This window comes from Oryza brachyantha, chromosome 6, assembly GCF_000231095.2.
Source record: "Oryza brachyantha chromosome 6, ObraRS2, whole genome shotgun sequence".
Taxonomy (NCBI): Eukaryota; Viridiplantae; Streptophyta; class Magnoliopsida; order Poales; family Poaceae; genus Oryza; species Oryza brachyantha.
This window is the reverse complement of record NC_023168.2, coordinates 4969392-4991041: the sequence shown is the minus strand read 5'-3', so window position 1 is coordinate 4991041 and position 21650 is coordinate 4969392. Positions and strand designations below refer to the sequence as shown.

The 21650-nt window shown below is 39.9% G+C and overlaps 1 protein-coding gene across 1 annotated transcript; it reads right to left on the bottom strand.

The window, feature by feature from the left end:
* Positions 1–3029: 3029 nt before the first annotated feature.
* On the bottom strand, positions 3030–5302 carry LOC102700531 (amino acid transporter AVT1I-like). Its single transcript, XM_040525126.1, has 3 exons — positions 5192–5302; positions 4471–5081; positions 3030–3955 (listed from the first exon to the last, which is right to left on the bottom strand). The coding sequence occupies exons 1-3, from the start codon at positions 5265–5267 to the stop codon at positions 3413–3415; spliced, it is 1230 nt and encodes a 409-aa protein (XP_040381060.1). The 5' UTR covers positions 5268–5302; the 3' UTR covers positions 3030–3412.
* Positions 5303–21650: the final 16348 nt, after the last annotated feature.

The window sequence follows — 21650 nt, the reverse complement described above, 5'->3', positions numbered from 1 at the left end:
CCACAAATCCTCTCATGCATAATCCATGTCCCCAAATAGTAAAATGTAACTTCTCAAATCAAAACATCCAGATGTCATTGATGCCACCATCGGAGCATGAGTATGTCATCGCTCCAGCCGTCACTCTCCTGCTCCGCATCAACCCCAACACCACCGCCGCCCGAGCCATGCTCGCCACTGCAGGCACGGATAACATTGCCACTGCAGCCTCCAAGCCACTACTCCATTTCTCCCACGCAGGCTACTTCCCCTCCACTCGTGTCCTTTCACCTAGAACCTCTTCTTTCAAATCCTTGCATATCATCTATAATACACGTGACTTGCCGAGTACACTTTCATACACACCCTTGCTGATATATATATATATATATATATATATATATATATATATATATATATATATATATATATATATTTAGTGGTTAAAACAGAAGCCCGGTCATTGCAAGTGAAGCTGAGGCATAGGGTTTTGTTCCTAATTCCAAGTTGTTGCTTGTGGAATGGTTTTAACTATGTGTTAACACCAAAATTTGGTAAATTCCCGTATTGGATTCGGATAAGGAAAGGTGCAATCACCGATAGAAATTTTATCCGGAAGAGTTCGAATCTGACAGGGAATCTGAAGACCAAGGCTTGGCGGCGTAAATTTATCTGTTAATTAGAGTTAGTTAGGATTTTATTTTATCTTTAAGAGATTAGAGTCCGATCAGGACTTGTGTGTGTTTTATCTAGTAGGAGTTAGAGATAGAGTCCGCATAGGACTAGTTTGTTATTTCTTTTTATCTATTAGGAGTTGTATGTCGTGTCCAACATGGCCTAGCCTCAACCCGAGGGTATAAATATGTATGCCCGGGGTCATTATTTTTTTATCTACATCAGTCAATAGATCAATTACTCTCGGCGCATCGCCACCCTCCTAACTGATGTTTCAACTCCGGCGGAACTTGGCACCTGACGTGGGGCTGTATCGTCTCGATCTCCGACAGAGGGGTAAGTCCTACGTTTCGCCGGGCCACGGTAATCGTTCGGCTAGATTAGAACTGTCTCGGTTCGATCTGATATTCTAATCTAGTTGTGCGATTGCTAGTTATCGTATCAGTTTCAACTTAGATCACTTTCATGTTTTGAGTTGATCTGGTCGACCACTTTGGGCGATCTATGTTGGTTTGATATTTGCCGTTTGACATATTCAATTTAATACTGTCTCGGTTCGGTCCGATCTAGTAGATTGCGTTTATCAGATGGTTTATATTAGATTAATGTATCTTGCTCATTGTTTTATTGGAGTGCCAGCCAATAAGTTATCAGTCATCGGCTCATTGGCTTGATTGCAATCTAGATCTGTTTAGTATCTACCCTGACATTGCTAGGTTTAATCTTGAACTGTCTCGGTTGGGTTCGATCTTCTATGATTATTTTTAGCAATCTAGGCTAGATATTTTTATAGATCTTGGTTGTTTGTCCGCCGTCTATAGCCGATAATTTTTGCTGATCTACATGCTTATCATATTTACATCAATAAAGCAGCCGATTGTCTTACTGCATTATTTTTATACCAATCGGCTTGATTTAGTTAGATCGGCAGTTATTTATGTTGCATCGGCTTATGAGAATCACATGCAAATTGGGTTTAGCCGATCGCAACACATGATTCATTGTTTATTCCAAGTAATTCGGCGGTTTATTTATTAGCCTTATCGATCTTTATGTTTCCTATAATCATATCGTACTCGACTACATACTATCTTGGTTAAGTCTAATCTCTGTACATCTAGTTCGATCTGATTATAGGGACTCGTCCGATCGACCAAGGTTAATAAGTAACTTAGTGGATTACGTTGGTCTGATATTTATTTCAAGTTTATTTCGATCAAGTTTTTAGCCGATCCAAGCTTTTTATAGCCGATCGATCATCCTATCGGCTAGCCGTTGCAGCATCAATATTTGATCGGCCATATTATTAGTTAACTATCGGCTCGATAGCCGCTTGGATTGTTTTAATGTTTATCTTATCAGTTGCAGGATCAAACTGACTGGCACGCCCGCGCATCATTCTAAGAATTTAGGTCCTACACTGGAGCTGTCTAAGATTGACTCTCAGGGCTTCATGTGTAACATATCAACGTTCACATTTTGACATCAACACTATGCTAAGTTCGGTTGTTGTTTCTTTGCTTGTTGGTCAACCTCAGGACTTGTTCCGAACATAAGATGTACTAAAGGTAATATTTAATAGTTGCAATGAAGCATATCAGTCTGGCTACGAGTACTAGCGATGTGTTCTTGGACTAGTACCGATGAAGCGGTTCCGTGGGAAGTCACTTCACGCTGATTTCCTATGGCACATCCCCTCTAGGGTTTGTCATTGTTGACAGTGCCAAGAGAAGTGTGACAACTACTGCTGCAACATTGGGAGAGAGCTGAGAAGGAATAAGCTAGGGAGATCGATGAAAGAAGGAAGAGATCGATGAGATGAGCAGATAAGAGAGAGAGGGTGGCTGTACATGACTGTGGGTAGAATTTATTTTATTTTTTAAACTTTTTATTAAACAATTTATCACAAAACCTTGAAGGTAAATATTTTTACTATATGAATCTTCTGGTCATGCCATCACGCCTAGCGTGACAGACTTGCCAGGAGGGGTGACGTGACAATAAAGGTTCAAATGGTCAAAATATTTATCTTTGAGGTTTAGGAATAAAATTATTTATTAAAAATATATAAAAATAAAAAAAATCATATGAGTACTGGTTGGTACTAGTATGTCAAGGGAGGCCATCTGTGATGCTCTAGCCATCACAAATAAAGGAGGGTCATCTGCACCACTCCTGATATATGGGCTTGTTTGGGAGAGCTTGTGGCAGCTGTAGTTTCTCACAAAATCTTCAAAAGTCAAAAGTTTTCCTACATAATACTGAGTTTCTAAGAATCTGAAGTCACATAATCCACAAAATTAACTAGAAGTCAGAAGCCAGTAAAATCAGTTTTTATAGATTCTCCGAATATTAAGCTTCTCACCAACTGCTCCTTAGAATATTAAGCCCCCAAACAGGCCCATAGAGCCTTTACAGATGGGTGGCCATAAGTAATGCATATGCTTATTTGTGCTACTAGCACTTAAAATGCTAGTGGATGGAGTAATAGACGCACGACTCCACCATAATAACCACTGTTGCTTCTCCACATGTTATTTAATTTCTTTAATAAGCCATTTATCCATAAACATCATGGACACAAAATGTTTAGCAACAAATTAGCCATAGAAAAAGTAAGGTTATTTATAGCACCCACGATTTTCTTACATACAATTCATCACTAACCCTGTATGAATCACCCTAATCAGTACATCAAATAGACTATATATCTCATATTGTTGTTGCAGCAACTGATCCCAAATATGCCACAAATCAATCAGAAGCTCTGAACAATCTGTTTCAGTGAGGTGTAAGTGCCTACGGCGATCACTGCTAGCCCAAGCACGATGATGCCGACGCAGGCCGCCGTCTCCATGAGCCCCAGCTTCCCGGAGACCCTGGAGCTGATCCTGAGGTAGCAGGCGCACGGCAGCAGCATCGTTGCGGTGGCGCTGAGGAACGAGCCAGTGAGCGCCACCACGTAGGCGAAGAACGGCACGGCGAGCGCCACCACGGTGGTGCTGACCACCAGCGCCGTCCTGACCGAGACGCTGACGGCGGCGGCCCTGTACTGCGCCGGCTTGCCGGCGTCGGCGAGGCCCAGGACGCCCTCGATGGCCTCGGCGATCGGGGTGACGAGCAGCGCGAACTTGGTGAACGGGTTGATGAGCGTCGTGTAGATGGCGACGCTGGAGCTCAGGGACCTCGCCGGCAGGTTGAGCGTCACCTGGGATCGCAGCGACCCGCCGTACATGAGGTAGCCGATGACGCCCATCACGCCGTAGGCGAGGGTGCAGATGATGAAGCAGATGAGCAGCACCTGAATTATGTTGGTAAAAAAATATATGGTTAGTGGGGTGCTGATTACTTAATTAAGCACATCATGATGTCATTAGCATGGCTAGCTAGCTTTATATAACTGGAAAGTTTGGCAAGATTACAGTTTGCAAAACTGAGGTTATAATTTGCCTTTTCAGTTTCATCCTACCAGTCAAAAAGGTTAGAAATTTTGTACTACTACTAAGTATAAGGACTCATAAAGCAAAATTATCCGTAACAGTTTGGCAGGAAGAGATCATTAGTACGCTTTACAACTTATCACTTTTAGGATTTACTCCATAATGTTTCTTGGGCAAACAAGCACAACATCAGATCAATTTTCAGCATAAGACTGTAAAAAAAAAGGTGTTCTACTAGTATTGTCTACCGGTACTATAATATTCTTTATACAAATAAGCAGTTGATATTTTTTTATTAACGATAATACTGACAGTAGAATACTAATACCAGAGAGCACCGGAAAGTTACTAATAGAAACTTATGCATAGTACTTACTGTTGGGAACATTCTTCTGTCCCTCATGCCTGTATAAATCATGGGGAAAACCGCATGGCCACTGAAGCAGAATGCATACAAGCTCATGGCAGTTGGGACGCCAGCCCAGTCGACAGCCACACCCCTCTCATGAAACCCAACACCATCAGCCGCCCCAACCCAGAGAACAGACGCGATCAGGATGGCAGAAGCCAGGACGCCTCCGAGGGACACGTAGGCGAGCAGGCTCAGGCTCCGGAACCACGTCGTCGGGAGGACGAGCAGGCTGAAGAGCAGCACGAACCCTTGCCTGCCTCCGACCCTGATGAGCCCGGGGACATGGAAGCTGGCGCCCGGGAACAGCTTCTCCAGGTTGTCGCCTTCCAGGATCAGGAAGTCGATCGCCACCAGGTACAGCTCCAGGTACATGAACGTTGCCACGATGATCCTGCCCTTCCTGCCGAAGGCCATCTCTCCTATGTCAGGGTATGTCCTGACAAGGGAGCTGGAATCTATGCATCTCTGCAGGAGGATCCCAGTGTAGAAGCAGATTGCTGCTAGGGTTATGAAGATGATTAGGCTCAGCCACCCTCCTTGAGACAATGCATAAGGAATGGATAGTATTCCAACACCTGCAAAAAACAGAAAGAAAAACCTCAAGTTAGCTATAGATTAAGTAAGAGAATGCAAGGCTTATGCTTTCTTGATCAAAAGTTCAGGAAAGAGACAGAATGGAAGGAACCTGAGAGAGCATTGACTCCATTGAAGCAAGTCTTCAGAAAGCTTGTTCCAGACTTTGGAGGAGTGTTGGTTTCCATGAAACTCTTGCCTCCTGGACTAGTAGTAGTAAGTGAGCATCACATCCTGCCTTTTAAAGACAAGAAGAGTGGTGCATCCATGAAGCAAGCACTAACAGAGCTGCAACCACAAATCCACAGTGGCAGACCCCCCTGGTGAGGGTTGACAGTGAGTAGATGTCCATTCCTGAAAAGAAGGGGGAAAAACAAAGCAGAGAAAAGAAAGGGTTGAGTGGAGCTGCACAGGGGCAGCAAAGCAATGTGGATTAGTCCAATGTATTTCACACGAGCCAGGATGGCATATCTACGATTTCGCAAAATTATAATAGCACGGTCGTAAATTTTCCTTTCGGTTTTCGTCTTAACAGATATTGGTTCAGAGCATGAGAGAACCGGAGATACGTATACTGGATTCCAGAGAGAAGACGCCCATGCAAAATGTGTGCAAGCAGCCATGCAAAAGGCAGGGAAACAAGTGAAGAATTTGCCCGGTAGGGTTATATGCTTGATCTTCTATTCTTCAGTCTAAAACACGTCAGGAACTCTGTCTAGGATATCCAAAGGCCCGAAACTTTTAAGATTGATTATTTTTTTTTTGGAACTCTGCCTCCCTTTTCCTTGGAAAAGGCTATAGTATTCTGAAAGCTTATGCAATCCGGTGATCCTATAAAGGTAGGTGATGATTTCATTCTTTGTTCATTGCATGAACCAAATGAAAGTGATGCCTCAGTGCAAGAAGTATACTCTGCATTTCTTACCAATTGCCACCATGTCGTAGAGGGAACGAGATTATCTCACGTCAAGTCATAGGACCTAGGGCACTGACATACGTCCCCATAGACGGTAGGGCCCATAGACGGTGATGACGTTTCTCGGACTTAATATCAGAGGATCCGCTTCTGTTGTAGAGAGTATCTGTAAGTATGATTAGACCGATCAAAAGCAGTATAATAGAGAGAAAACTTCTACAAATATGTGTATAAAGATGTAGTAAAATGGAGATTTGCTCTAATCCAACAAAAAGTACCTTAAAGTACCAGTATCTCACGGTACTAAATCGTTTTCTACTATTAAATCTAGGTGGGCAGAATATGTATTATTAGATCTAACGATTAGACACGATATACCGGTATCTTGAGATACTTTTTATTGGACTGTAGCAAATCTCGTAGTAAAATAGGAAATGTGTTCACATAAATCTCTGGAATACTGAAAAGAACAAGATCTGCTAACATATCTTGACATCCACTCACGTTTTTAATTAAAGATGTGATGCCTATGGAACATGAGTTTCTGTTAATTAGATGCCGTAACATGATGCAGACAGTAAAAGGGACAAAGCATTGGATCTAGCACACTATCTCAGCATCCAACATCAGTTGAAGTGACAAAGCATCCAAAACAACACTAAAGGTAAGATTTAATGAGAGCAAAAGCTTTCCTGAATAGTGATTTATGCAGAAACAACAGAAATTTTTGTTAATCATTTAAGTTCCTAAAAAAATATACTAGTAAATAATAATACTGTTTTATATATTAACTCTATGAGCTTCATTCACTTTGCCTGCTGCACTAAGCAGAATGAGAGCAGAAAACAATATATGTCTAAAATCTGGACATAGAAAATTTTCCACCTTGTGATGTCCCCTCTTTGTGGTGATAAAACTATAACAAAAAAAAGAAAAAGGTTTGCTGCACTCAACTTGTATAGTGTTCAACCAACACAAGCATAAAGCTTTGTGCTCCCTACAGCTGCAGGAGCATACCTAAAATATATTGATACAAGTTCCACTAACTTATGCCTAATGGGATCATGTCAAATAATAATTAGTACTAAAGTGATATAACATTAATACTTTGCAACCTATAGAATAGAATAGCTCTGGCCAAAATACTGCAGAAGTGCATAATTAAGATTAGTGCAAATGAAAAAAAGAACTTTACCGAATGGGATCACAGCCACACAGACGTGCTCATGAAAGATGATAGGATAAGTACGTAAAGCATAATGTTTGAAAGATTCTGAACGTAAGCACTTCGTAAAAGTATTCCCTCTCTTACTTGCGGTAATTTTACAAGTTGTAGATACATAAACATGAAGTTCCAAGCAAAAGAATGGACATTAAAATTGGCACTAATAGTTTTGCATGTCAATCCTTAATTTAGTGTACCAACTGAAGGCGGACCATTTTATCATCCTAAGAAATACTTTATAAGTTACTAAAAGTTTTAGTATAAAATTTTGATAACTTAAGATACATTGTATATTGTGCCTCGATGTACTAGATTTTTACACTAAAACGTGTGGTATTTCGAATTACTTTTTTAAAAATATTGAAAAAGCTCACTGAAGGCTATTTATCATAAACAGAGCTATATATTTGCTCTTAGAGATTGACACTGGAGTACAGCTAACCCATTCATATTCCTAACAGGGAAGTATATGGAGGATGGTCCCCTGGCCATGGGCCTGATATCACCTAAAAAATCATAGTACAAGACCGATGTATGTATAAAGAGTTTTACTCCCGTCCTTTCTTTTATACCTCGAGGTACCGGTACCTTGAGGTACCAAATCGTTTCTCACCATTAGATCTAGCTAAGTATGATGTGCATTATTGGATCCAACGATCAGAAAAGATTTAGTACCGCGAGGTATCGGTATCTCGAGGTATAAAAGAAGGATGGAAGTAAAACTCATGTATAAAATAGGGAAAAATAGTGTGAGAAAAAAAGAGAAAAAGAACGCACATATTAATTTACCATGATGCATTGTATATTGATATGTTATATTTGCGTTTAAATATTCTATAAATTGGACAAACCCATACCCAAACTAGATAGCTCTTAGCTTAAAGAACTTGAAGACCTTTCCATTGCTGACATTTGAAACTGATAGGCCATTAGGTTGCATGTAAAGCACTTGAGCTAACGCAAGAGATGACATATGAAATGTTCTCCTTTAAGTATCGAGAATCCTATTGTCTATGCATTAAAGTTGATTCCAGTGATCCACCCTATATCCTAATTAAATTAAAGGGTTTAGCAGGGACAAACATGATTGCCATGTACACAGGTGCTACTTGCATATAGTTTTCAAACCCTTACCGGCTCTATGACTTAAAAAGTAAAGTACATGTTTGCTTCTAGACAAAAGCACACATGCAGAGTTGCGTTAAAAGGAAGCAGGGCATTTCCATTTCTCCGTGAATCTCTTGCTACTCAAAAAGGCGCAGGAGTCCTCCTACCCGGGAATTTTGGTATTTTGGTCTTTTTAAAAAACTTATTTTACAAATAGACTAAAAAAAACTTATTCTAGAAATGAACCATGTTAACCGTACCAACGTCATTGGTGCTATCGTTGTATATGATGGCGCCAATGACGAAAGGACGGTGCTAATGTCATTGGCGCCGTCCTATACAACGACGACGTCAATTACGTTTACGTGGTAAAAAAATTCATTTATATAATAAATTTTTAAGAGTCTATTTATAAAATAAGTTTTTCAAAAGAACCGAAATATCAAAATTGCAGTCCTCCTCCCCCTCCTACTCCCACTACGGGCGTAGCGGCCCGTTCCTTCTTACACAGATGCATAACCACAGCAGGATCCAATGTTTTGTCGTTATCGGTCTATGTAAGATTAGAAACATGATACAATGATTGATTACCATGCATCGGACAACTCTTCGGTGTATTTTACTGGTAGTGTTATACTACTTGTAGAAAAAGAGTATTTTATACTTTGTTAATTACTTGATTAATATTATTTTGTAATTTTTTTTAATAAAGATCACAATAAAAAGGATGATATTACCCCTTTAAATTTCTACTGCACCTAATATTGTTGGTAAATCTCAATCATCTAATAAAAATAGATCAACGGTATGGATTAAATTATACTATTAATAAAATACACCGGAGTCAACTCATCTCCATATATATAGACGTGTCCGACCGTATCTGCCTCAACCGACCAATAAAGTCCTAATCATGAAGAGATAGGAAAGGAAACACAGTGGTATTTGGAACGGAGCAACCGGTGGCATTTGGTGACATGATGGACTCCCTCCAGGAGATCAGCGGAGATGGAACCAAAGAGCCATCCGAGTATGACACTGTCCATTTGAAGCCAATGTGCATTGTTGGGGTAGAAGGCGTCAGAAATAATGTGGTCAGCGAGAGCATATTTACGAGAGCAACGAGGAAGAGGCTGCTCCACTTGGAGTAATTAGCAACAATGAGCTTTGACATGAAAAATGCTAACAAACTAGAAGTGCAGCATCGAAGTTGAGGATTGGTGTGTCGAGTATGGTTGGGACATCGTCGCAGAGAAAGCCGGTCACCGAGACGCCCGCAAAAAGGACCGGAGCTGCTACAGACTCGGTGGGTAGGCAAAGTTTTGTTAGGAGTATTTTTTCTATTTTTGAGTAGATACCATGATCAACTCATTGAGTAGAGACGTCAGCCAGGTGCATACGACGACAGAGGTCGTGGTTGCATTTTGTTTGGACGTCGGCAAGGAAATGGCATCGCCGGCCGTCGATAGGGGCGCCGTTGGTTGGAGGACGGCCGGTGCAGATAGTGTCGGCAACGACACTAGAGAGAGCGTGCAGGGATCGCTGTTGTGAGGAGACGATGTCTTGGACAACATAGCTGACTTGGGCGCGGTGGAAGAGGCGAAGTAGCCAGTGGCAAAGATGAGTGTGCGGTGTGGTGTGGCGACTAGGCCTGCTAATGGGTTGAATGAAAATGGATTAAATGTGTTGGGTTTTAATTTGGATTGTCTTTGGTTGGGTACAAATGGATTGTTACTTCAAATGGATTGGATTGGGTTGGGTTATAGAGACAGATAAATTGGTATGGACTAGGTTTAGTTAGGTGATTTTAGGTTTTAAGTGGATTTAACCCGTAAAGGGCAAATGGATCCTTTAATTGGGTAGCTAATGGATAAGAGAATAGACATACGTGGGACCCACATGTAGAAATTGATCAAAATTTGTACAAAGTTGCTATTACACATAATAAATCATCCCACCAAATTTCGATCAAATTTGATAAATTTTTATAGTGTGAACACGAGTTTTAAAATTTTAGGTCCAAGTTTATACACACCAAATAGGCGCATCTATTCTACTAGAGTGGGTTGGATCCATTTTAACTAAATGGTTTGGTGCATATTAGACAAAATTAAAGTTAAATTGGTCTGGATTGGATCCTAATAAAAAATAATTGAGATGGGTTGAAGTGGATTTGGTTTAGATCCAAATTCATCGGCAGGCCTAGTGGCGACTAGCGAGGAAGGCACATGGCAGTGCGGCGCGGATGGTTTAGGAGGTGGAGGAGATGCGGCATCCAGCGCGGCTAGGAGGAGCAGCGTGGCAGCCACGGTGGGAGGAAGCACAAGCGAACATTTCATACCATGTAAAACAGAGTGGAAATATGCTACTCTTTTTTTTCCTAAATATTTGACGTTATTGATTTTTTAAAAATATTTAGATATTCTTCTTATTTAAAAAAATTACATAATTATTAATTATTTTCATACCATTTCATTTATTATTAAATATACTTTTATGTATATACGTAGCTTTACATATTTAAACAAAATTAAATAAGACAAATAGTAAAAATTTATAAAAAATTCAACGATGTCCAACATTTAAGTATGTACGTAACTACACGTAGTCTCGTCCAATCGTATTTCCCTCAACCGACTAAAAGAGTCATAAGACTCGTAAGGGGAAAGAAATAGGAAAGGAAACTGATTAGTATTTGGAGTAGAAGAGTATACCTCTAACAACATTCGTAGCTTATCTCCAATCTTATAGGTTCAACTCAAGATTTGTTTTATTCTCCAGACATAAACCTTTTGTGATGTGCTCGTGGCATAGCAATATTTTTGGTCACATTAGGCTCCGTTTAGTTCCTAAAAACATCACATCGAATTTTTAGATATCTAAATAAATTATTAAATATACATGAACATTAAAACTAATTACACAGTTATGAAGGAAATCATGAGACGAATCTTTTGAGCCTAATTAATACATGATTAGCCATAAGTGCTAGAGTACTCGACATTTGCTAATGACGGATTAATTAGACTCAAAAAATTCGTCTCGCGGTTTCCAAGCGGAATCTAAAATTTGTTTTATAATTAGACTACGTTTAATACTTCAAATGTGTGACCGTAGAGTCGATGTGACATGTTCCCCAAAATTTTTTGGCAACTAAACGCAGCCTTAGGCCTTATTTAGTTCCCAATTTTTTTTTCCAAAAACATCACATCGAATCTTTAGACACCTAAATAAAGCATTAAACATAGATGAACCAAAAAACTAATTGCACAGTTACGGAAAGAAATCTTGAGACGGATTTTTGAGCCTAATTAGTCCATGATTAGCTGTAAGTGCTACAGTAACCAACATGTGCTAATGACAGATTAATTAGGCTCAAAAGATTCGTCTCGCGGTTTCTAAGCTAGCCGTAAAATTCATTTTTTCATTCGTGTCCGAAAACTCCTTCCAACATCCGGTCAAACATTTAACGTGACTCTTCTCCCAAAAAATTTCACAAACATTCCACGTAAAACTAGTCTGACAAAACAGCTGTACCACGCGAGTCAAACTGACGTGACAGAACAACGTCACAGCGTACCAGTGTTATTTGGCCAATTAAGTGGAATGATGTGGCTAATTGATTTGAAAATAAGTGTTAGCAACATTTTGTTTTAAAACTTAGGAAATAAAAAAGGTAAAAAGTTAATAGAAAATCCCGATTTAATGCAATGCACGAATACGATTTATCAATAATATACCTTCACCTAACATCACCAATTTTATAGGTCTGGCCCACTGTAATGCACCAGCATATTCCTAATAAGCTAATAATTTGGTTATTTTCATAATGAGATGAGAATATTTTATTAAAAAATTGAAATTACACAGCCTACAAAGGAAAAAAAAAGGATAAACCTATACAATGAGAACAAATTAAGCTGACCTGCGAAAGCAAACTCAGTTATTGACATTATCGACATATTCCATTGCCTTAATCCAAAAATTGGAACCAGGAATAAATTCAGTGTTTTGTAAAAAGGAAATTGTACTAACATGTTTTTTTGCCTCATTAATAATCATAATAAATGGGTGGTAAAATGAATTGTATTCTGCATTAAAACTAGATCAAGTCGTGAAAACACGTTTCCGACTTCGTAAAGTGATTCCACCAGAATAACACAAATAAAGTTAAAAAAAAGTTAATTAAAGTTGACGTGGGCTGCAGCAGCAAAGATGAGGTCAAGAGTCAATATTCTTTCGTGAACAAAAATTTACCATATAGCCAAAGCCACTTTTTTACACGATCCCAAAAATTAACTGACTGCAATTTGCAAAGCGCAGATTAGCTGGAATGGAAAACAACCAATTGAATTTTTGAGACATTTCCTTTATAATATAAGAAAAAACAGGGCTCGATTTTCTTTCCCCCAAGAGTAAGTTTGGGGGCACGCAATTTTTTTATTTTTTTTACATTTTTAATAAACATTTTTTTACCAAACATTGAAGGAAAATATTTTCCACGTATAAACATTTTGTCCACGTCATTACCATTGATGTGGCAAAGTAACGTTCCCACACAGAGAGCTTGCCGCGCCAACCAGCTTACATGACATCGTTATCTTGGCACACCAATAACCCTGTTATCGTCAAAAGTTTCGTACGGTACGGTGAAAATATTTTCCATCGAGATTTAGTAATAAAATTATTTAATAAATAATTTTTTTAAAAAAAAAACCATGGCCAACACTCCTCGACAACACAACATTCACACACATCTCACGTGTGTGTGTATCTTCAATGTGCACGCTTGAAAGTTACTCCACGTAGTAGTTATCAGGACCTGGCTAACGGCCACATACCTTCTGCTTTGGAAGGCTTTGGGTGAGATTGACATCGACGCAACCTGCAAAAGCAAAGGGAACTGGACGCTGATGTTGAGGACGGTAGGCCGTGCACCGAAGGAGTAGCACGCGCGACGCGTGAACAAAAGTTGAATATACATAAAAATACTTTTGTCTCGTTTTACATGTATATATATACGCTCAACTGTAATTTATATAAAAAAATATATACATATGGATATGCAGTAGGATGGGTATCCCCACCCTGCGCCACCGTAAACATCCAACGATTTCTCCTAATTAATTATCACCTTAATTTTTACGCAATAATAATTTAGCTGTAGAGGTTATCTATAAAGTTACAATATTGTTAATTTAGTGGTAAAAGTCATCTGTACTTATGTGGATATAACATAGAATCATTTAGATGACCTTTCCAATTAAATTAGCAGTATGGTATTTTTAGAAGAATTAATTATAAGAATTAAATAGATAGAATAGCACGATAACCAATTAGGAGTGGTGTGCGGTGGCATGGTACTATGGGATAGGAGCGCGACAAGTCTGAAGAGACACGCACTGATACTACCTCACGACATAGGTATATTTTTGTAAATTTAATCAGACGTGTATATATACACCACTGCATGTAAAATGAGATATTTCAAAAATAATTTTCCAAGAAACACGACATGTGACTTAACCTAATAATATAGAGTTTTACGCAGGACATACAAGTTAATAATGAAATTGTTGTTTCTTTGAGTATAATCACACGATGACACAAGTATATTATCTCGAGCCAAACACTTGGTTGTTAAGGATATTTACGTCAAATCCGTCCACCCAAGTCCATACTTAATGACGCATAATCGCATTTATGGCTGAAAATTTCTTGATGGTACACGACGTGTCGACATTTCAAGACGCTTATGATGTTTTTATCATTGATGGTTTTAGGATATAAATTGGGCTAGTATAAAAATGAAGTATTTCTGGAGGAGATACATAAGATACCACTGTTTTTTATGTAAAATTTAGCAAAAAGTACCAAATTTTATATCTAAAATAGTGGTATCTCCTCAAGGATAAAAAATTACTCATAAAAATAATTTAATTCTTAAAAAAAACAAAAGGTTTATCAACATGTATTCCGATGAAACTCAAATGCACATCGTTTGAAAAAAAAAGAGAGGAAATTTTGTTAAATATATTGATATTAGTGTAAACCTCAAATTTACGAACAATTCTGATTAGTCGTTTCTGATTAGTCGTTTGGCGGTGCGTAATCCGTTTTGTACGCCGTATTCCGGTTCTGACGACCCTGGTTTTAGGGCAGCTGACGAGCTAGCTTCATGACCAAAACCAGCACATACAACTCACGCACGTTTCGCCGCGATGCGACCGGACACCCGTTAGTTGGTAACTATATTGATAATTCGATAAATAAGGAGGTAAATAAATATTTATTTCTGTGGGAGTATTTTTTAGACTTATTTATTATATTTCAGTTAAATATTTTAAAAGATATTAATAGTCATTGTTTTAAAAAGCTTAACCATATACTTTTATGAAAATTATCAAATTGAACTGAGTATAACCTCCATCCCAAAATAGGACCATCTTTGTTTTACCTTCTTCGTCACAAAATAAGTTAATTTTAAGCAATTATTTGCACCAGATTTTATACAACACTATCCTTTTGCTTTGGCTTATGCTAAATTAAATTTTCAGCCTTTAATTTGAAGTATATTTTAAGGTCTTTCTATCATAGTTTATTTTTCAGTCTCAGCTTTTACGTCGCTGTAAGAACACATGTATAAAAATTTTATTTAAAATTATTTTTTATTTATAAATATGTTGTTTGCTTTTTCATTGAATAAGCCAATCAATCACCCTATGAAAATATGAAAAATGTATTAAAAGTAGATAATGTGAACGATAATTGTATGGGAGATTTGATAAAGTGAATGACATTGTACTTACTCCTCGTATGAAAATATGGAAAATGTATTGAAAGTCTATAATGCAAACAATAACTGTATTATAATTTTAATTAATAAACTGAACGGTACTCTACTTATTTTGTTTTTATTAACGTTTACAGGATAAGTGAGAAATAAAATTATTTTCGAGAGCAGGAGGTATATACCAATACCAGCAGCAACAGCTCCGCGCCTCCGCCTCCACCGCCGCGCGACCGTGGTGGTGAGGCCGCCGTGCAAAATTTGCAGCCGCGCCGCGCAGCGGAAGCCCACGCGCCCCCGACGCGCAGAGGCGGCCCACCCGATCGTAGAAGGGCCACACGCCTGCGGCCTGCTCGCCTCGCCTCGCCTCCGCCGGTTGGTCCGCCCACACGCGCGGAGAAGAAGGCGGCCTCACCCACGCGACGCACGCAAAGAGGCCGCACTTTTTTTCATCGCGGACCACGCGTGCGGGCTGCGAACGGGCGGGCCGTCCGTCACATCCGCCGCGTGGGCTGCGTCTCCCCCCCCCCCCCCCCCGGCGCTCTCGCATCCGGTCCCCCAGCCTTGTTCCGCTCGGCATCGGCAAGGCGCAGAAACGAAGTTTTTGCGGGATTTCGGAAGGTTTTTTCTCGGTGCAGGCCCAGGCGTATGCTGTGACGTGAGGGTGAGGCCGGCGGCCGAGGTTGTCGGGCGCCTCGCATACGAGGCCCAAAGTTCCAGTGACCAGCGAGGGAAGGAAACACAAGTTATATGTTGAGTGGCTTGAAACGGGTCTGTGTAGTTCGGTGAGGCCAATAAGGAAGAACTTGCACGGTGACAGCTTGTGAAATATGAGGATTAGTTAAGAGATGTTTTTTTGGTTAATGATGAATAGCAATGAGAAAGTGAGAAGCCAATGGAGAAAAGAGGAGAAAATGAATTAAGTCAAAAACTAAAATTTTGATCTAGCTTGCATTTGAGTTGTTGCAAAGCAACTCGCGGATGAATGGGTGAGTAGTCTCCTTCTAAACGGTTTGCAAGAATCCACACCTGGAGTTTGAAAAATTATTTTCAATAACCGGTTTGCCAAATAAACCATCTCACCGTTGCAGCTTGCATAACCAGTAGCTTGTGAAGTACGGAAGTACTCACATACCTATCTATTGTTGTTGTTTTTGTGCCCCTACTGAAATTTAGGAGGAAGAAGAAGAAGAAAGTGAAGGTTGGAGTTTTGTCCCTAGACCCAAGTCAATGCCAATGAATTATACATGATGTATTACAATTGGAATGATACACTATGCTACCGTGGATGCCAGCATCATATTTCCTAGGACGAGTACCAACGTCTTGGTTTAGCTAGAGATAACTCGATATTCCCTGCAATGCACTTCCCTGGCCATTGTTTTTTCAATGATGACGGGACATGGTGCAACTTTCTCGCTCCCTCTCTCTTCATCTTTCCCTCCCCACAATCTTTCCCTCTCCACCCAACAATAGCAGGTGGGTACACGATGAGAGTTACACGAAGGAGGGGTAGAGTCCAGCGTTGAGGATTCTAGCAATGGGAAGCAAGGACACTCTTAGCTTGGAGGGGAAGGAGATGGCACTCTCGGCTTGGCATGGGAGGTGGAACTGAGCACGCACCGCCACACGTGACCTCCTTCCTCTCCCACACCTCCATCTACCAACTCAGAAAACTCCTCCGCCAATGGCGCCACTAGGGGACCCTCTTATTCAGATTTGGGTCACAGCGTCCACCTCACTTGCTCTAGACTCCTTTATGTCAACCGTCATTCCTTCGCTGTTAAATAGCCTTGTTCAAACCCTGGGATGGAACGGGCTTGGAAACAGCCCGACTAGAAAACCTAGGCGCAAGCATGACAATGCACGAAAAAACAAAGCCTAGGCTCAGCCTGATGACACTTAGGCTTTCTTAGGTCAGGCCAGGCTAGGCTAGGTCGGGCTGATTGGGCCTGGCCAAGCCCAACTTAAATATTACGAGTGCAAATTTGTGAGAAACCGATGATTACCGCTGCATCTTTTCACTTCTGTTTATACTTATAAGTTTAAATTTAAGTTGAATACCCAACTTGAATATTATGAGTGCAGAATTGTGAGAAACTGATTATCACTGTTGCATCTCTTCACTTCTGTTTATACTTATAAGTTAAAATTTAAATTTTTAACCTTAGATTTGAAGTTGATTTTATGATTTATTTTCACTAAAGTTTATTTTCAGCATTAACTTTTAAATCGCTAAGAGCATGTACATTAAATTTTTATTTACAACTTATTTTTCGCCTACAAATATGTCATTCACCCCCTACAGTTATATCTACTTTTACACCGACGTGGATGGAACATAACAATCGATGCCGAACAAAATGCCATCTCACACAATGCAGCAAAGCAAAAGCCAGCACCCAACGTGCTATCTAAACCGTACCCTATCCTCCTCTCCTGCCCATCCCTGCATCTTTCTTATCCCCGGATCCATCCAGCCATGGATCCATATATACGCACGCATGACAAAACAACACACTACGTACACCACCCATCTCGATCGATCGAGACGGAACAAACAATCGGGGGAGAACCGAACGAACCTTTGATCGATCCGACCTGTACATCTCGCAATATTTTAGCCTAATAATGCATCGCCACAACAGGAGCAGCACCGAGGCCACCACCATCCACTGCATTAGTTAGTTCGATCTGCATCTATCTCATCATCCATTTGCCATTTCCATGGCCGCCGCCGCTGTTGCAAAAAAAAGTAAGAGATCGACCGATCTTGCCTGCAGCAGCAGCAGCAGCAGCTAAGCTACAGCAGATGGATTTGCGTGATCATATATAGGTAAACTACAAACCTGACCAAACAAGAAGCAGCCAAAGGAGTGAGTGAAGTGTTCAGTCGTAGCCAGCGCTGTAGCAGGTCAACCGGCCGGCCGATGCTGCTGCTGCTGCTGCCGCCGCCATTAAGGAGTGGCAGCAGCAGCATGCTGTTTGTGTTCTATGCGTTGATGCGACGCCTGCTCTCCTTTTTATCAGGTGTTTGGTTCTTTGCCTTGATTTGCTTTTCTGGTCAGTGTGAGAGGTGAGAAGGAAATGTATGTGTCCTGTCATGTGTTAGCTTTGGCTTTCGCTGTGCTACCAATAGTATTGTTGACAAATTAGGCTATTTGTTGAGGTAGTGTGAGAAAACGGAGAGTTTTTTTTATATAGCGGTTTAGTTGTGTTCCTCAATTAATAGGTATATGTTTAGATCATGTTTTTTTAAAGTATAGTAATTTACACTATGATAATGCCAGGATTAACGTAAATTGACACCCAGAAATTGAAATGTGGTGCTTTCTGCATAACAATACTAGCCCGATTGGTTCATGGGCTGCTTGGCCTGATTGGGGTTTGGGCCTCAAAATTAAGCCTAAAAAGGATTAATGTATGCATGATACCAATGAAAATTTTGGGCTTCGGATGACCCCAAGGTTTGAGCAATTGAGCCGTGCAAATTAACGTTTTCTAATCGAGCCGGGTGTGCATTTTGAGTGCTTCTAATCCCAAATTAATTGCTTAATTTTTTATTAGATAAATGCAAATGCAAAGTACGATATATTTTGAACCCTCGGAGGGTTAACGAGTTAATTCCTGAAATTGATATACTTTTACAAGAAGAAAAATAGCAAATGCGAGCTAAACTGTGACGCTGCCTTCTTGTAGGTGTGCCGTGGTTGGAGATCTTCTTGATTCTCTGGCCATTCTAAATGTCTAAGCGAGTAAACTAACCGATGCTCATTTAGGTTAATTCGTTGTAGTTCAGTTTTTTGACTTTGGTAAAACAATCAATATAACCAAATAGGTTCAAACATTACGACAGGTCATAGTATTTCCACGCAAATCTCGTAAAAAACAATAGCATGTGCTATCGTAATGATATATTAAAATTCTACATTTTCCTATGTATAATTCAAATAAGTTTTTTTAATGGCTCCTTTGAGACGTGGGAATTTAAAAAGATGTTAAAAAAACTTATGGCCCCATCCTTTCACTTGTAGGAAGAGAAAACGAAAAACTTATTAGCAACTAAAAAAATAATTTATAGATATAAATTATATATATATATATTAATAGCAGTTCAACTTCAAATGCTATAAAATAAGCTATGATTAAAAAAATCACAAAGTTAACTTTATTTTTAGTTTAAATTTAAATTTTAGCTTACAAATAGAAGCAGAAGCATAAGTGAAACGATGCGAGCTACAGTCCAGTCCTTCTGTCTCATCTACCAAAGAATGCCTTATGACTTATCTCCAATTCCTATATTTCTAGAATCGTGCATTTCCAAAAAGAAATTCTAAATTAGGGCCAGGGTGAACACATGGAACACGCAAATTATTTATTATTAGTAGCAGTATCAGTATTATTATTTGCTTTATTTCCATTTTGCAGGCGCCTGCAGCCGAACCGTCACACACCTCCCTTTTCTAAAGGAAACAAAGACGTACATATTCCAAAAAAAAAAAATCGCATTCGCATGTCGTTTTCCTCCCCAGCTTTTGTCTCACTAGCTCTCACTCTCATCCTCCTCCTCCTCCTCCCCAGAGCGGCAGTGCATCAGTGTGAACATATTCCTCATGCCATAATCATATTGCCATTGCCACTCGCACGCACGCACGCACGGCGGCTCAGCTCGAAAGAGAAAGGAGCGCCACCTCCATCGTTGACCCATCGTCGCCGGTCGCCGTCGCCCCCCGGCCGGCCCGCCAGATCGACCAGCACAGCGACCTCCTCCTACGATCGATCGATCGGCGAGATGGTCAAACCCGGTCGCCCGGCCAGCGCGCGCACCGCGGGCACGCACGAATTAACGCACGCACGCACTGCCGGCCGACGGCCGGCGATGGCGAGGTCACCGGGGGAGCCACCTTTCCCTTCGTTCCTTCGCGCCGCGCGCCTTCGCTCGCTCGCTGTTGGCTGAAAGATTCTCGGAAAAGGAAAGAACCATGGCTTGCATGCATCAGTTGCAGCTGGATCGATCGCCCGCCACTAGCTAGGAGCTTCGAGCTTGATCAAGCTTTTGCCTTCCTCGATCTCTCCTCCTAGCTATCTCCCACTTGCTCGTGTCTGCGGCATGTTCCAGGGGGAAAACGAAAGATCACACCGGTTAATCCTAGCTTGGTCTGCATAAGTGCAGAGAAAAGTGTAATTGCTACTCCCACGCAGATTTCTTTTAACTATCGCATCGCCTACGCGTTGCAACAGGATTTTATTTTATTAAAGTAGAATTAATAAAAATAATTTGATATATACATCTTATTTATTTTTTTACTTTTGAAAAATAAGAGAGAGTTGGCGGTAGGGTTGGTGGCAGATTCACCACCACCCACCATCACTACTCCTCTTCATAGAAATATAGATTCTACTCTATCAGTTCTTAAAAGCGATAAATAGGTTTGTCTGGCTAGGGCATTAGCCTAGGTTAGTACTCACTTTGTTCCAAAATGTTTGATTTTTTAGAGGCATTTACACGAATTAGGAGGAGAGGTGAATTCTAGGGTATGTTTAGTTGTTTGCTAAGGGCAAGGTAAATAGAAGAGCTAACTGCTAGCACTAAAATCTTTTCATGTTATTAAGAGTTAGCATAGAGTCAATTTATATAATAGTTACAAACAGAAGCGGAACTTTTTTTTTCCGCCTCTGCACACAAACATACCCTATGTATCATTCATCTCTTATACACACATAATATCTTTAAGTTTATAGTGTAGCTGGTTGTAAATCTGTAGCATATTTTTTTCTCTCATGTCCTCCCCTCCACGTAAGCATAAATATAATGTAATAATTTTTAGAGCACGCTTGCATCACTTATTACACTTGCTCTAATCTAGGTTATAACCCAGCCAGGCAAACCTATTTATTGCTACTTTGCTAGGCATTGCCCTAGCGAGATCTAGAGAGATTGAGGGGAAGGGATTTGCCGTTGAAGGAGAGTGGAATTGGCTCTCCTGAGAAAGTGAGCTTTTCCGTTCTCCTTCGATGAAAAACCCTTCTCTCTCACTCGATATTTACTGTCCATATAGTGAATATTTCATTATAGTTCCAAATTATCGGTCTGGCCAACTTAGACTAGGAAAATATACACTTATTGATGAAAGATCACACGATTGATTGAGAAAAGAAAATATGGGGAGAAATTAAATAGGAGATAGGTGTGATTGAAGGGGTAGGAAGAAAAATAACTAGTATATTTTAGAACAAATTTAAACTATAAAATTAGCTATATTTTGGAAGGGAAGAGTATAATGTAAAGTATCTCCATTGTGTTGTTAAACTTTTTTAATGTTTCACCAAACTCATAGGCAAACATAAGAACATCTATTACACCAAATTAATTAATTCCAATAAACCTATTATTGATTATTTTTTATAATATATTTGTTTGGTTTTGAAAATGTTACTATATTTTTCTAAAAACTTTATTAACCTTATAAAATGTTTGACCGTAGACAAAACACGAACACATTAAAACGAAGAGAGCAGTAATTATACACAAG